Raw genomic sequence first — 17,792 nt, forward strand, 5'->3', positions numbered from 1 at the left:
CTACAAGTTTTCAAAACAAAAACCAAAAAACCCCCGAATACCAGAAATGTCCCATGGAAGGAAGAGATACAATCCCTTAAGAGAAAATTCTTCACTGTCTTGGAAGGAAGACAGCTTCTCAAAAGAACAGAGCCTAAACTCAGGCCACAATACTTCCTACAGTTTACCAATTACAGATTATTACTTCTTACGGAAAAGATTATCTACTAAATTTTTAGACACTGCTCATGATGATATGTGTAAGTATTACTACATATATCCACGATTTATAAAGCACTTTCATAGAACTTTAAAGTTGATTCACAATAACAAAAGTCCTCCACATCTTAGCTTTACTTACACTGCTATCAACATAGCAATCAGGGGTCGGGTGCAGAGGCTCATGCCTGTAATCCTAGCACTTTGGGAGGCTGAGGCGGGAGGATCGCTTGAAGCCAGGAGTTCGAGACCAGCCTGGGCAATAGCAAGACCCCATCTCTACAAAAAATAAAAAAAATTAGCCAAGCATGGTGACACATTTCTATAGTCTCAGCTACTCAGGAAGCTGAGGCAGGAGGATCACTTGAGACCAGGAGTTTGAGGGTGCAGTGAGCTGTGATGATGCTGCTGCATTCTAGGGTAACAGAGCAAGACCCTATCTAAAAAAAGAAAAAGCCCCAGTAGCACTTAATTCTGTACTAATCAAACCATGCAGAAAGTTATACAAAAAAGGTAACAAGACTCTGAGAAATGTGGTAAACTAGGTTTTTAGAATCATCTTTGCCACTGCCATGGGATGTTAGTAGTTGAAATTACACAAGACCTCTGAAGAGGGTAAGACAGAATATAATCCACTCTAGTTTTAGCTTTCTATGGTTCTAAGGAATGTTTTAATGAGCTATGCAAAGTAATATGGATTTATCCCTGATATCAATACTGGTTCTAATATTAGCCTCAATTCATTCAGATGTCTCTGATGCTCCTAACACGATTTAATAGGCAAGATACTGATCAGTTAAGATTAACCTACTTACAAAGCTAATTTATAATAGTAACAAGTTTAGGCATGTAAGTTATCGGCTTTAAAAGTAACAAACCTGGAGCAAGAAGAGCATTTTTTGCTGTGACAATAGTAGGATTCCTTAATTCTATGTCTCATTTTCAGTGCTACATGATTTCAAGCACAAGCAGCCCCCAAAGAGAACCCAACTAAGAGTAAAATATGCCAGGCACAATGGCTCGTATCTGTATTCCCAGCACTTTGGGAGGCCAAAAGACCAAACCGAGCAAAAGGAGGAAAGCCCCAATTCTAGGAAAAATAAATTATCTGGGCATGGAGGTATGCACCTATAGTCCTAGCTACTCAGGAAACTGAGGCAGGAGGATTACTTAAGCCCAGGAATCTGAGGTTACAATAAGCAGTCTAGATGATAGAGCAAGACTCTCTCTAAAAAAAATTTTTTTTTACAGAGTAAGATAAAAAGAATTACACTACCTTATTGCTTCTGCTATCTAGATGTATAATTGACTATAAAGGCAACTGACACCAATGTTTTTGAAACTTAGTTTCAAATAATAAAATTAGGTTAACCTAGACTGAGCCTAGAGGCTCATGCATATAATCCTAGCACTTTGGGAGGCCAAGGCAGGTAAACTGCTTGACTGAAGAGTTCAAGATCAGCCTGAGCAAGAGCAAGACCACTGTCTGTCTTAAAAATAGAAAAACTAGCTGGGCATTGTGGTGGGCACCTGTAATCCCAGTTACCTGGGAAACTGAGGCAAGAGGATCGCTTGGGCCCAAGAATTTGAGGCTGCTATGAACTATGCTATGGCACTCTACCCAGTGTGACTGAGTGAGACTCTGTCTCAAAATAAATAAATAAAATTAGGTTAAACTTAATCATTTCATCATGTAATTTATTTTTAACAGAAGACACAAAAAGACTAAATCGTAACAAATATGGACTTATAGCTAATACATGATAATATCTTACTACCAACAGCTGTGTAATACCTGTTTGATGACTCCTCTGTTTAATTCTCTTTTCAATGCTTGTTTAAGGAGATAGCCCCTTCTCTCCAGCTCCAGAGAAGGATATTTATGTATGATGTATTTTCGAATAGCAACCACTGATGCACCACTCTTCTGGAAGCATGCCTAAAAAACAGATTTATTGAAACATATACATTACTTTAAACTAGTTTTTTATTAGATACAGAACCTGACATACATTTTCAAAATAAATTACTTTGGAAGTGAATATGATAAAGGATAAAAATGGCATTATTGAATGGATGACAACTTTAGCTCACAATGGCTATGGAGAAATATTTCTGCAACAATTTTAACTTGTTCCAAACAGCCAAACAGACATATGAACGTCTCTGTGTTAATTCTCTCCATTTTAATTCTATTTTTATACTTAGAAGATAGATCTTTAGCATCAAAATGAGGAAAGCAGAACATTTCTATCACTTATAAGATTACAGATCTGCATTACTTTAAGGAATGAGTTTTGGCACACCTAGACCCAAGCTTTGTATAAACATCAGCCAAGAGAAGAATCAAAGATAATCTGAACAAACAGCATAAAATTAACAAACCTACAACAAAAGCAATCATTTTTTGTTGTCACAATGGGATTCCTTAACTCTATTTCTTATCTTCAGTGCTATATGATTTCAAGCACAAGCAGCTCCCAAAGAGAATCCAATTAAGAGTAAATAAGCAATGTGTTAAAAGGGGAGTTTTGTGTAAAAATGGAAGTGTTCTACTAGAATTTAAAGTGCCACCCAGTTCCATCCAATTTACCTATATTCCATTTTAATGCTTATGTGAGAATTAAGTAACTCATTATGTCACAAAGGCAGCAAATGTGTAACTTATTTTTCAGATGTTTTAAATTTTGAAGCCCATAGAAGTAGTATCTTCCATTTATCTAATGGACCAGTCCACCAATTTTGTGTTGCCATTGTCTATAAACTGAACATAGTACTTATTCACTCTTATTGGATAAGGACTTGGTTGAATGTTATTTTATATATTTTGACAATAAAGAAAAGTAACCCAGAAGTCAATAAACCATAAGAGAGTGTACAAAACAAGTTATGTTAATATGAGAAATCTAACTCAAATCAGTGTCTCTGATATATTAAATCTATTGAAGTTTACTCCTGAACTTATAAGAAAACACAAAGCAAAGAAAATCAAGCAGAAAAGAAACAATCCATCCCTTGCTCCATCAAACTGACAATGAGATGAAGGAGACACCAGGACTCTTCTTTTGATAGAGAAAACAGTATCAGTGACCTAAAATCATCATTTTAGTGTACACATGGATTATACATTATATAGACATAATTTGTATAAATACACTCAATCATATTTAAATTGTTCTTTAGGCCAAATTAGTATTGTTTTAAAATTTTAGTCCCTTCTCCATCCTCACTATAACCCTGCTCCTTCAAACCCAGGCTGAGTGCTCATCAAGTAAAATCCTTGAAGAGAGGCTACACAATAGAGATTTCCCTATAGTTAAGGTATCTAGACCAAGAAAGTTTTCTTAATGAGGGCATAATTACTCTTGAAGGAATAAAGGGAAAAGTCTGAAGGCAAATTTCTTTCCAACTTACGTGTCAGTGCTATCTTCTTGAATTGAGAATGACAATTCAAGGCTGGTCCTTCCTATGTATATGCTACTTGGTTAAAATGATCTGTATCCCTCCTTCCCCAATCCTGACACAGACCCTAGCAATGGGATCCCTGAAATGAAGTGGGTGTATTTTATATCCTCTTATCAGATCATGCAAAAATGAACAAGGCAAAACTAAATAAAAAGATTTATACAATAAAGGCAATGCAGATTGAGAAGATAGGCTTGAAAAATGAAAATAAGAAAACTAGTACCCCATAAATGCATTTATGTACACAGTCATGATTTAGTAAAGAAAAAAAATTAAAAAACTACATCTGATGATCACATAAACAAAGTCAGTAGATTATAGCAAATTCATAAAGTTATGTAAGGAGGGTAATTTGTGCAAGTATTTTGGAATAGCTAGGGGATTAAGCAAAGCAGTGGGTTTATAAGAGGGTTTCTTAGTTCAAGTGTGTGAAAGATAACCACTACAAAGATTAGATGTTTAGCTTTACAAACAGAACTATAATTTTTTAACACAAAAATTTTCAGTATTGGTTACTGAATCACAATTACATTTATAAGGGTAAGGAGCCTGGCTTGCCACCTAGTCTATACTGCATTATAGACTCTAAATTATCACTAGCAGAGCTACCTGACACAGAGAAGGTAATCCTTAAATGTTGTTGAATGAATTAACATTTTCAATCTTCAAATAAAAACCACATTTAAACCGAATAAAAATACTTCTAAATATAAGTTAAAAATATTGGATACAATAAATATGAATTAAAAAAAAAATCAACAGTGCTCACGAAATGTGATTATATTAGAAAAACATGAACCTCATAATGACTTTCTTCTATTTAAATCTCCTTTAGGAAGAAGAGGTTTATGACCTCTAGACAGAAGTATGCCATTTTCTAATAAGCAAAGATGATCAGAATAAATCTAAGATGAACTGCTTAAAACAAAAACTTGCCTTAATGGCCTCAGTTAGGATTGCATCCATCTTGGGACGTGGGGAAGAAGCCATCGGTGTTTGTTTCTGGGCTCTGGCTAGCTGGCTGGCAGAAAGGGTAGCCCAGGAAGGTATTGTTTTTTTCACTTTCTTCTCCTTTTCTTTAGACTGATCTTTCTCACTTTAAAACAAAGAATTGTTTTTATGTAAGATGAACTCTCCAGAAGAGTTTAAATAAAGTCAGAAAGAGGAAAAAAGACCAGGGAGGGCTAAAAATTAATGTTTTAATCTACTTACATAATAAAGTGGTATGTATAATGAGCAAGATCTTACAAAATAAAAAATATTTGTGTATTTTTCATCCAAAAAAAATTACATACGGAATCTCACTAAGTTGGGCCAGGCTCATCTCAAACTTCCAGTCTCAAACAATCCTCTCACCTCACCCTTCCAAAGTGCTGAGATTACACGTGTGAGCCACTGAGCTTGGCCAAAATAAAAATGTTTTTTAACAACAGGTCCTATAAATGAACTAAAGAGAGAGGAGTCACACAAACTAACAGTAGCATGAAGGCCCAGTACAATGAGGGCTGTCTGTAGTCAGCAATATGTCTCTGTTTTTAATATTACATGGTTGGGTACTTTCCAGACAGACTGCATACAAAAGAAATGAGAATTGTAAAATGTTTATTAGTTAACAACTGCAACAAATGCAACTGGTATAGTGGAAAAAAACTCAAGTTCTTTGATGAACTTTTCTTTTTTTTTTTATTTGTAGAGACAGAGTCTCACTTTATGGCCCTCTGTAGAGTGCTGTGGCCTCACACAGCTCACAGCAACCTCCAACTCCTGGGCTTAAGCGATTCTCTTGCCTCAGCCTCCCGAGCAGCTGGGACTACAGGCGCCCGCCACAACGCCCAGCTAAAAAAAAAAAACTCAAGTTCTTAAGTCAAAAACTCAGGTTTGAGTTTTCATTCAAACACTTACTAGCTAGCTATATAACTATAAATAACACCAGTCTCAGTCTCCTCAGCTGTCAAATAGTAATATAATATCAACTAATTCACAAGATACTATAAGAATTATAAAGGGTGGTGCCTGTGGCTCAGTGGGTAGGGTGCCGGCCCCATATACGGAAGGTAGCGGGTTCGAACCTGGCCCTGGCCAAACTGTAACAAAAAAACAGCTGGGCGTTATGGCGGGTGCCTGTAGTCCCAGGTACTCAAGAGGCTGAGGCAAGAGAATTGCCTAAGCCCAGGAGCTGGAGGTTGCTGTGAGCTGTGTGAGGCCACGGCACTCTACTGAGGGCAGTAAAGTCAGACTCTGTCTCTACAAAAAAAAAAAAATATATATATAAGATTATGTTTGTCTGGCTCAGCACCTGTAGCTTAGTGAGTAGGGCGCCAGCCACATACACGGAAGCTGGAGGGTTCGAGCCCGGCCCAGGTCTGCTAAACAACAATGACAACTGCAATCAAAAAATAGCCGGGCGTTGTGGTGGGCGCCTGTAGTCCCAGCTACTTGGGAGACTGAGGCAAGAGAATCGCTTAAGCCCAAGAGTTTGAGGTTGCTGCCAGCTGTGACTCCACCACACTCTACTGAGGGTGACACATAATGAGACTCTGTCTCAAAAAAAAAAAAATAAAACAATCATTTATCAAAACAATCTTGTGAGTCATAAAGCATTATATAAATTTTATTCTAAGAAATAATAGTAGTACTTTGTGCACCTAATAGATACATTAGAACATTATCAGCTAGTTGCCGGCTGCAGTGGCTCATGCCTGTAATTCTAGCACTCTGGGAGGCCGAGGTGGGTAGAACCGCCTGAGCTCACAGGTTCGAGACCAGCCTGACCCAGAGCGAGACCGCATCTCTAAAGATAGCTGGGCATTGTGGCAGGTGCCTGTCGTCCCAGCTACTTGGGAGGCCTCAGCCTCAAGAGAATTGCTTGAGCCCAAGAGTTTGAGGTTGACGTGAGCTATGATACCACGGCACTCTACCATGGGTGACAAAGTAAGACTCTGTCTCAAAAAAAAAAAAGAACACTGAAAAGTATAAGATAGCTGCCAGATGCAGATGTGGTGGCTCACACCTGTAATCCTAGCTACTCAGGAGCCTGAGGCTGGTGGAGGATCACGTGAGGCCAGGATTTTGAGACCAGCCTGAGTCAAGATCCTGTCTCTAAAACAAAAAAAACAAAACAAAACAAAATTTTTTTTTTTTTTAAATTAGCTAGGGTTGGTGGCGTACACGTATAGTCCCAGCTACTGGAGAGGTTGAGGCAGGAGGATTGTCTGACCCCAGGAGTACAAGGCTACAGTAAGTGATATTTGTGCTACTGCACTCTAGACCAGGTGACAGAATGAGACCTTGTCTCTAAAAAAAAAAAAAAAAAAAAAAAAAGATAAAAATATACGATAGATGCTAAAAATTCCATAGACTATACTCATACCTTTGAAACTAGGATAAAATGACTTTCTGAAGATTATACCTAGAAGGTACAGTTATTCCTAAGTTATTCTTTTACAGTCACATACCACAGAGTGATGTTTTGGTCAAACAGAGGTCCTATAAGATTATACTAGAGCTGAAAAATTCCCAACACATAGATGTCATAATGTCCTAACATAACATTACTCACATGTTGGTGGTGAGACTACAATTTCAGTTGTATAAAAGCATAGCACATACAATTACATACAGTACACAATACTTGATACTAATATGTGTTACTGGTTCATGTATTTACTATGTTACAGTTTTTATCACTAGAGCATGCTTTTTCTGCTCAAAAAAAGTTAACTGTAAAAACAGCCTTAGGCAGGTCCTTCAGGAGGTATTTCAGAAGAAGGCATTGTTATCCTAAGAGATGACAGGTCCACTGGTGTCCCTGAATACTTTCCAGTGGGACAAGATCCAGAGGTGAACGAGAATGATTTTAATGATCCTTATCCTATATATGCCTAGGCTAATACATTATGTTTATGTCTTGGTTATTTTTCCCTCTCTGATCTTTAGAGATCCTTGCTATGTTACCTAGTCTGTACCTGGACTCCTGGCAACACTTCTCCTTCAATCTCCTAAGCAGCTGGGACTATAGGTGCATGCCACTACACTGGGCTTGGGTCTTAATTTTTAGCAAAAGTTTAAAAAAAATAAACTTTTTTAAATAGAAAAGTTTATAGAGTATGAATATACAGAAAGCAAATATTTTTGTACAGCTGCATAATATGTTCTGTAGTGTTATTACGGGAGCCAAAAGAATCAAAAACTTAAAAATAATTTAAAGCTTTATAAAGTAAAGGTTAGAGTAATCCAAGGTTAAGTTATTACTGAAGAAAGAAAAATATTCATCTATTTATTTATTGAGACAGAGTCTCACTTTGATGTCCTGGGTGGAGCGCAGTGGCCTCATCATAGCTCACTGCAACCTTAAACTCCTGGGCTCAAGAAATCTTCCTGCTTCAGCCTCCTGAGTAGCTGGTACTATAGGTGGGCATTACCATGCCTGGCTAATTTTTTCATTTTCAGTAGAAGCAGAGTCTTGCTCTTGCTCAGGTTGGTCTCGAACTCTTGAGCTCAAGCAATCCTCCTATCTGGGCCTCCCAAAGTGCTAGGGTAACAGGAGTGAGCCACTGTGCCCGGCCTTTTTAGAAATTTAGTGTAGCCTGAGTAGACAGTGTTTAAAAAGTCTATAGTAGTGTACAGTAATGTCCTAGGCCTTCAAATTCACTCAGTACTAACTCATCCAGAATAACTTCTAGTTCTACAATCTCTATCCATAGGAAGCGTCTTATACAGGTATACCATTGTTTATCTTTTATATCATGTTTTTACTGTACTTTTTCTATGTTTACATACACAAATACTTACCACTGTTACAATGCTTACAGTATTTAGCACAGTAACATGCTGAATAGGTTTGTAGCCTAAGAGCTATAGCATACAGCATATAGCAACAGGCTATAAGGCTATACCATACAGCTTAAGTATGTAATTGGGGATACATTCTAAGTTTGTGCAAGTACACTGTATGATGTTGGTGCAATGATGAAGCTGCCTAACAATGAATTTCTCAGAATGTATCCTGATCATTGACACATGACTATATTTAAAAAGTAATTTCTAACTATTTCAATCAATTATGAAAGGAGTGGAATAAATACTACCAGCTCTTCTGAAAAAGAAGAAAACTTTTTTGAGACAGGGTCTTGCTCTGTCACTCAGGTGAGAGTGCAGCTACATCATCACAGCTTACTGCAACCTCAAACTCCTGGCCTCAAGGAATCCTCCTGTCTCAATCTTCTGAGTAGCTTGGATTACAAGTGCATGTCTAGATTTGTAGTTTTATAGAGACTAAAAAACCTGCTTAGTTTTTTTTACTTTTTATAAAGACAGTATCTTGCTCTTACTCAGGCTGTTCTCTTCTGGCCTCGAGCAATCCTCCTGCTCTAGCCCTCCCAGAATAATAGAATTATAGGCTTGAGCCGTAACACACAGCCAACAAAATTTTTTTTAATTCAAATATAAATGCCACCAGCAGAGCCTCAAAGTCTCCTTCAATGGAATACGTCATCAATCTATATAACATAGAGTTTTAGATCACTCTAGTATTGGCTTGATACATATTGATGACTTTTAAAAATTTTTTTTAGAGATAGGAACTCATCCTGTGTCACCTGGGTAGAGTGCAGTGGTGTGATGATAGCTCAAAGCAGCTTCAGGTCTCTACTAAAAATAGAAAAATTAGCCAGGCATTGTGGTAGGCTCCTGTAGTCCTAGCTACTTGGGAGGCTAAGGCATTTGAACTTAGGAGTTTGAGGTTGCTGTGAGCTAGGCTGATGCCACAGTACTCTAGCCTGGACAACAGAGTGAGACTCTGTCTTTAAAAAAAAAAGTACCTAAGACTATAGGTACATGCCACCACACCCAGCTAATCTTCCTTATTTTTTTATTTGTTGTAGAGACATGGTCTGGCCATGCTGCCCAGGCTGGTCTTGAACTCTTGGCATCAAGCAATCCATTATACTCTTCTTGGTCTGACAAAGTGCTAAGATTACAGGAGTGAGTTGAGCCACTGTGTCTGGCCCAGATTGATGCCTTCTAACATAAGCACATAAAAGCAACTCACCTTGGTGGCACCCGTAGCTCAATGGGTAGGGCACCGGCCACATACACAGAGGCTGGTGGGTTCAAACCCGGCCAGGCCCAGCTAAAACAACAATGACAACTGCAACAAGAAAAATAGCCCAGCGTTGTCCGGGCACTTGTAGTCTCCCAGCTACTTGGGAAGCTGAGGCAAGAGAACAGCTTAAGCCCAAGAGTTTGAGGTTGCTGTGAGCTGTGACACCATGGCATTCTACCAAGGGTAACATACTGAGACTCTGTCTCAGAAAAAAAAAAAAAAAGCAACTCACCTTGGCACAGAGGTAAGAATAAAATGATGAAGTTGTCTTCCAGGTCAGATTTTTTTAATTTCACTTCTTTTTTTTTTTTTTTGAGACAGAGCCTCAAGCTGTCGCCCTGGGTAGAGTGTTGTGGTATCACAAGCTCACGGCAACCTCCAACTCCTGGGCTTAAGCGATTCTCCTGCCTCTACCTCCCACGTAGCTGGGACTACAGGCGCCTGCCACAACGCCTGGCTGTTTTTTGGTTGCAGCCATCATTGTTGTTTGGTGGGCCCAGGCTGTATTCGAACCCGCCAGCTCAGGTGTATGTGGCTGGCGCCTTAGCTGCTTGAGCCACAGGCACCGAGCCTATAATTTCACTTCTTATTGAAATTTTGTCAATGCTTAATGTATCAGCCACTTCCCACAATGATTCATTCCAAAGCCAAAAGATTATTCAAACCACAGTTCTGCTAACTACTACAAATTCTAACAGGACACACAACTATGTAATTAACCTATTTCTTTCTTTTTTTTTTTTTTTTTTGAGACAGAGTCTCAAGCTGTCGCCCTGGGTAGAGTGCCATGCCTTCGTAGCTCGCTCCTCCAACTCCGGCTAAAGGGATCCTCTTGCCTTAGTTTTTCTATTTTTAGTAGAGATAGGATGTCGCTTTTGCTCAGGTTGGTCTTGAACTCATGAGCTCAAGCAATCCACCTGCCTTGGCCTCGCACAGTGCTAGGATTACAGGCGTGAGCCAATTAACCTATTTCAAATGGCAATTCTATAAAGTAAATCCAGGGTACCAGCCACATACAGCTAGGCTGGCGGGTTTGAATCTAGCCCAGGCCAGCTTAACAATAACGACAATTGCAACAAAAAAATAGCTGTGTGTTGTGGCAGGTGCCTGCAGTCCCAGCTACTTGGGAGGCTGAGGCAAGAGAATTGCTTAAGCCTAAGAGTTTGAGGTTGCTGTGAGCTGTGATGCCATAGCACTCTACCGAGGGTGACATAGTGAGACTATCTCAAAGAAATAAATGAATAAATTAAATTAAATTAAAAAAAAAAGGTAAATCCAAGTAACAAATACCTAGCATATCTGGTCTACAATCCTTTTATACAGTGTTCAATTATAAATAGCAACAAGGCATAACTCCTTACTCCTTTTTGGTTTCCTCAGAAGGTTTGCTTTCTTCCTTCTCTTCATTCTCAGGTTCTCCCTTTGGCTGCTCTGCCTCACTAGATGTAGCAGGTGGGGTTTCATTCTCTTGTTCTTCTACAGTTGAGACAGATTCCTCTGAACTTATGTCTGGTTCTAAAAAATCAGGTGAGCAGAATTGCATCAACTAGATACATTAGAACCTGAGTCAATAAAAGGGTAAAAGTTTACCTCACTAATAAACCAGCCAAATGTTCCAATTAACAAGTGAATGCCACAAGAATAACGAATTTCCTTGCATTCTTTATGTCACTCAACCATTCTAGTGTTTACTGATCCAGACCACTATGTGAGAAAGGGAGATGAACCAGGAAATTACATAGTAAGGAAACTCATTTTATTCCAAATCTTTCAATTATTCCACTCTGGAGTATTAATGAGAGTCATAATTAAGAAACTAGCCATTTTATAATTTCACAGGCAAATCTTAGAAGGGGAGTAATTAAAAAAAAAAAAATCAGCATTTATTTTCCAAGTGGGAATGACAGCAGCAAGAGTAGAAATATGAGGAGAAACACTGAAGCCTACAGTTCTCTGTGCTTTTTCTTCACAGAATGTTTCTTTGAGCAGCTTTTATAAAACACACAACACCAAGCATTGGTTGTGCAGGTACTTAAAAGAAAATGCTGCTAGTGGCAAAGAGTAACAGTACACGCTTGAAGAGTTTAATAATTTAAATTATGTGAACTAATTACTGAAATAATAATGACTTCTTTGAGGCCTTCACATAAATAAAGAGAATTTAAAAACACCACTTCTTATAACCAAATCACATAAATGCAATGTAAAATAATTTCTAAACTGGGTGCAGCAGCTCACACCTGTAATCCTAGCACTCTGGGAGACCGAGACAGGTGGATTGCTTAAGCTCACCAGTTCAAGACCAGCCTGAGCAAAAGTTAAACCCCATCACTACAAAAAAACAGAAAAACCAAGGCAAGAGGATTGTTTGAGCCCAAGTTTGAGGTTGCTGTGAGCTATGACGCCACAGCACTCTACCCGGGGTGACAGCTTGAGACTCTGTCTCAAAATAAATAAAATAGGGGCCAGGCGCAGTGGCTCACGCCTACAATCCCAGCACTTAGGAGGCCAAGGTGGGGGGATTGCCTGAGCCCACAGGTTCAAAGCCAGCCTGAAAAAAGAGCAAGACCCTGTCTCTGTGGGGGTGGGCGCCTACAGTCCCAGCTACTCAGGAGGCTGAGGCTAGAGAATCACTTAAGCCCGAGAGTTTGAGGTTGCCGTGAGCTATGACATCATTGCACTCTACCAAGGGTGACAAAGTGAGACTCTTGTCTGAAAAGCATAAATAATAAATAATTTCTAGCTTCTCAACTAATTAAAATTTCACACCATAAATCTGTAACTGTCAACTATTATTTGCAAATCCTATCCTGTATTATACCCATCAACTATTCTTTTTTTTTTTTTTTGTAAAGACAGAGTCTCACTTTATGGCCCTCGGTAGAGTGCCGTGGCATCACACAGCTCACAGCAACCTCCAACTCCTGGGCTTAAGCGATTCTCTTGCCTCAGCCTCCCCAGTAGCTGGGACTACAGGTGCCCGCCACAACGCCCAGCTATTTTTTTGTTGCAGTTCGGCCGGGGTCGGGTTTGAACCCACCACCTTCGGTATACGGGGCCGGCGCCTTACCAACTGAGCCACAGGCGCCGCCCCCATCAACTATTTTTATACAGACACACTAGTCAAAACTCCTCTCTCCCATATCTATTCAACCGAGGTTTTAGAGTTAGATGTACTTGGATTAAAGTTCAGTCTTTATAACTTTCTAGCTCACTAACCTTAGGGCAAGTTCTTTAGACATTTCTATATCACAGAGTTATATAAAAGGTTTTAGGGGAAGCCTGTAGGCAGACCAGCACTTAAACTCAGGGAGTGATTCCTGTTCTCTTTTGGTCTACTTCGCTGCTTCTAGAATTGTTTCCCATATGCTTAGGATCACAAAGTATTAAGGCTAGAACTTCATTGTGACAACGGTATCCAGAAATACAGATAGTAACTGCAGTTAAGTTTTCCACAGTAAGATGTGCTTTTCATCATGATGTATCTTTTACTGCCCCTCACCCCGAAAATTTGATCTAACTGCCTGCATGGGTAAGAATTAGCTATTAATCATATGTTTACTTACATATGTTTACAGTAAGTAAACATATGATTAATAAAGCCAACATTTTTGGCTTTATTTATTTATTATAATGGTGCCTTATTATAAAAAGGATGAAAAATTAAAAATCATTTAGATTTTATTGTAATAAAAACTATAAATTTACTTTTACATTCTTTTCTCAAGAATAACTTTTTTTTTTTTTTCTTGAGACAGAGCCTCAAGCCGTTGTCCTGGGTAGAGTGCTGTGGCATCACAGCTGACAGCAACCTCCAACTCTTGAACTCAAACGATTCTCCTGCCACTGCCTCCCAAGTAGCTGGGATTACAGGCGCCTGCCACAATGCCCAGCTATTTTTTTGGTTGTAGCCATCACTGTTGTTTGGCAGGCCCAGACTGGGTTCAAACCCGCCAGCTCAGATGTATGGGGCTGGCGCCTCGGCCGCTTGAGCTACAGGCGCCAAGCCAAGAATAAGTTCTTAAGAGTTAAGGCTTCATAAAGGTACAATCACTCAACAGATATTGAATATATAGTATGTCTAAGACACTGTTTCCAATTCATTAAATTACTATGTCTGCAGAGACAGGATCTCACTCTGTGGCCCAGGCTAGAGTGCAGTGAGCTGATCATAGTTTACCATAACCTCAAACTCCTGGGCTCAAGCAATCCTTCTGCCTTAGCCTTCTGAGCAGCTGAGAGTACCGGTACATGCCATTGCACCTAGCTAACTTTTTAATTTTTTATAGCGACTGGGTCTTGCTATGTTGCCCTGACCGGTCTCCAACTCCTACCTGCAAACAATTTTCCCACCTCAGCACCCCAAAGTGCTAGGATTATGGGTCACCAGTCACATCTCACTAACATTTATAAAATATAAAATATGAATTGGGCGGCGCCTGTGGCTCAAGGAGTAGGGCACTGGTCCCATATGCCAGAGGTGGCGGGTTCAAACCCAGCCCCGGCCAAAAACCATAAAAAAAAAATAATAATAAAATATAAAATATGAATGAAGTCTAATTATCTCTGTGTACAAAATGGGACATTGAGAAAATTAAACATACAACTTGTGAAGTGACATTGTTCCTCTATAAATTCTTGGTTGACTTCTCTAATACCTTACATGTGAAACCTCTGACATATATTCTAAAAACTGTTATTGGTAATTTAGTGGCTTTAGCTGACTATAAAATAAACATTGATTAAGATGAACCAAGTGCTGTATCCCAGTGCTAGACAAGATAATCCATCTTCAACTTACCAGCACCCATTACTTTTCCTAACATTGATTTCCAATGTTTCCTAACTGCCTTAGGGCCACGGTGCTCAAATTGAGATTCTGAGACAAAAATCCAGGCTCACCCAGAAAAGAGTACATTGGTTAATGATGTCTGTCCTGTTGGGCCAAAGAATAAAGCCAACAAGGGTGCATGTATTTTCCATCTCTGATATATGTTGGTCAGGAAATAAACATTTGGTTCTAATAGCCATGACAGGGAAAGCACAGTGTGCTCACCCTGGCAAACCTGAGGTAAAAGGCAAGGGAGAAAGGAAAAAAGCCTAAGGAAAGAAAGAAAAAAGTCATGAGAAGAAAAAGAAAGGGAAAAGAAGAAGTGGTTACAAATGCCAGAAAGGAAAACTAGCTCTCCATATTGATGAGTCTACATTTCTCTTCATTCATTACACGCTCCAACCTCTGAGTAGCTGATCTTTTCTCCACGAACACCAATTATAGACCAATGTTTTGATTACCCTGATGATTTCTGAATGCAAATCAGAATTCCTCCTTTCATCCTGAAGGCCCAAGTCTTCCCTTCTATAATGCCTTCATCCCTATAACATTGTATGTCCACAATGCTGCTCTTTAATCATTCCTGTTCTCCCAACTGTTCTGTTTTAAATTCCAAGAACGTTCCATGAAAGAAAATTCCATGACATTTTTCCCCTTCAAAAATCTTTAGAGACAGGAAGAAATCCTAGTTTGCCCACATGGTTTGGCAATGACATACCAATAGGTAGTGCTTCTCTCTTTCTTTTTTTTTTTTTTTTGTAGAGACAAGAGTTTCACTTCATTGCCCTCGGTAGAGTGCCGTGGCATCACACAGCTCACAGCAACCTCCAATTCCTGGGCTTAAGCGATTCTCTTGCCTCAGCCTCCCGAGGAGCTGGGACTACAGGCGCCCGCCACAATGCCCGGCTATTTTTTGGTTGCAGTTCAGCCGGGGCCGGGTTTGAACCCACCACCCTCGGTATATGGGGCCGGCGCCTTACCAACTGAGCCACAGGCACCGCCCGCTTCTCTCTTTCTTTTCTTGTTTATTCAGAAGAGGAAAATGCATGCTTCTCTTTTTGAATGTTCCCCCAAAACACTTGGCCATGAATAAAGAACAATTAAGTTCAAAAGGATGTATGGAACACTTTAAACCGGAGTTAAAAACTTTTGCCCTTTTAAATTGTAACACTGCTTTACCTGGCTTTTCTGCTTCCCCTTCAGCAAGCTTGCTTTTGGGAGGAGTTTCCCGGGTAGAATTCACAGCTCGACGAATCGGCATGCTGCTATCTTCTACTTTCTAAGAAAAGAGATGGCCATAATCAAACATGCATAAAAAAGTTCTTTTCTCTCTTTCTCAAGGAACCTAACTGGGTGTCAGAAAATTTAGGAGGATTCTTCAAGTCAACTCCAGGATCTGGTGCAAATTACTTTTAACAGGTTTCTTTTGAAGTGAAATATAATTTTAAAGAAATACTTTTCAAAATATTTTATTTTGGCTACAATTTCAAATGAAAACAAATAATTTTACTTGATTTGATATAAATTTAGAAGGTTGGAGGTTTTCTCAAGAATTTAAGGGGAAAGGGAAGATGAAAAGAACTTTGAATCTATTTTGATTATTTTCAGAATCAAAACCTAGACTCCCCAAAGTATAGGAAGGAACATGTACCAAGAAGGACCCAACAGGGCCTGAAGTTAGGGATTGATCCAAGAGTGAGCTTCAAGAATGTATCAGCCCCTACCTCACCTAACTTGTCCGAGTGGATCAGCTGAGCTCCTACTATAAGTGGGAGTGCCTTAGGATGGATGAGTTCACCTTGAGACGTATCAGTCGCCATTTATAATTATTTCTAGGCCCGAGTACAGGTTACACTCTGAAGCCTCTGCTGTTAACCACAAGGATTTTCCTAATTATAGTTTCAGTGTGATGAAGAGTCAACCTGAAGCACAGAAAAGACCTGGTGTGAAGATTAACAGAAAACAAAAACTAAACTAAAACATCTAGGTTTAATATACATCCAAAAGGAGAAAATATAACTATAAAACTTCAACTTAAGTGACAAATGACTTAGTTATTATTCAGAAAGATGTAACTATTATCAAAATACAGACTACATAAAGCAGCAACTAAGACAAACGCATAAGCCACAGCAGCTATTGCACCTTCCACATGAACAAAGGCAACAAGGACAAGAAAACTCATAAAGAACCTAACCTCATCCTGTCTTTTTACTATCAGGGACTTAGAACAGAATAAGGAGATTAAGAAACCATTAGTCAAATGTATAGCCAAAGGATCAGTTTACTAGAGAAAGAAGATTCCTGCCATTATCGTTCTCAAAAGGGTCAGGAAAATTAACTATGATCTTACCTCTAAGAAGTAATTTTTTCTCTATTATGGGAAAACGTTAAGGGCAAAAATACTGCTGAAGAACATAACATTTCAAGAGCCTCCAGACCCAGAGAAGTAAATTTAGACCATCACCTAGGAGAATAAGTGTGCTTCCAAGACTTTGTCATATTTTTAACATAGGCACACAGTTACCCAAATTTAACTGATCACTACCACCCCTTTCTTCCCCCCCTAAAAACCTCACCTGGGACTCAATGAAATTTTATAATAAAAATGATCATTTAGGGTGGCACTTGTGGCTCAGTGGGTAGGGCACCGGCCCCATGTACCGAGGGTGGCAGGTTCGAACCCAGCCCCAGCCAAACTGCAACAAAAAATAGTCGGGTGTTGTGGCAGGCGCCTGTAGTCCCAACTACTTGGGAGGCTGAGGCAAGAGAATTGTCTAAGGCCAGAGTTGAAAGTTGCTTTGAGCTGTGATGCCACAGCACTCTACTGAGGGCGACAAAGTGAGACTCTGTCTCAAAAAAAAAAAAAGAAAAACGATCATTTAAGTGTTTAGATCTCTGTGCTAATGAACAATTACCAAAGAGTTGGGGAATGAGACTTCAACTTCTACTTTAACCTCTAATTCTAAGAATTTAAGAGCTTTCAATTTGTCAAGTAATAATGTCAAGCTATAACAACTAGGATAAATCCAAAAAATTCAAACACAGATAATGCTTTCACTTTTACAGGGAAAATCTTTTTATGGGAACATCAAGAGCAATACCAGATTTGTAAACTGTCAATCTGCTGCAAGGAAAGGTAGCTGAAAAAAATTTAGAGCAACACACTAAAACTTTAAAACTTATTATTGTGTC

The 17,792-nt window shown here is 39.2% G+C and overlaps 1 protein-coding gene across 5 annotated transcripts in view; it reads right to left on the reverse strand.

Annotated features, from left to right (window-relative positions):
• Positions 1–17,792, reverse strand: part of HP1BP3 (heterochromatin protein 1 binding protein 3) — a 49,006-nt gene that overhangs the window by 24,429 nt on the left and 6,785 nt on the right. For 3 of the 5 annotated variants that reach the window (XM_053577416.1, XM_053577415.1, XM_053577420.1), the window contains exons 2-6: positions 16,322–16,519; positions 15,777–15,876; positions 11,128–11,281; positions 4,600–4,759; positions 1,994–2,137 (exon numbers count right to left, since the gene is read on the reverse strand). In XM_053577416.1, coding sequence (XP_053433391.1) covers positions 1,994–2,137; positions 4,600–4,759; positions 11,128–11,281; positions 15,777–15,876; positions 16,322–16,417 — 654 coding nt within the window. In that variant the 5' untranslated portion in view covers positions 16,418–16,519. The remainder of the gene's footprint in view (positions 1–1,993; positions 2,138–4,599; positions 4,760–11,127; positions 11,282–15,776; positions 15,877–16,321; positions 16,520–17,792) is intronic. The other 2 variants (XM_053577417.1, XM_053577419.1) reach the window with 1 other exon arrangement.

This window comes from Nycticebus coucang, chromosome 22 (genome assembly GCF_027406575.1).
Source record: "Nycticebus coucang isolate mNycCou1 chromosome 22, mNycCou1.pri, whole genome shotgun sequence".
Classification (NCBI taxonomy): Eukaryota; Metazoa; Chordata; class Mammalia; order Primates; family Lorisidae; genus Nycticebus; species Nycticebus coucang.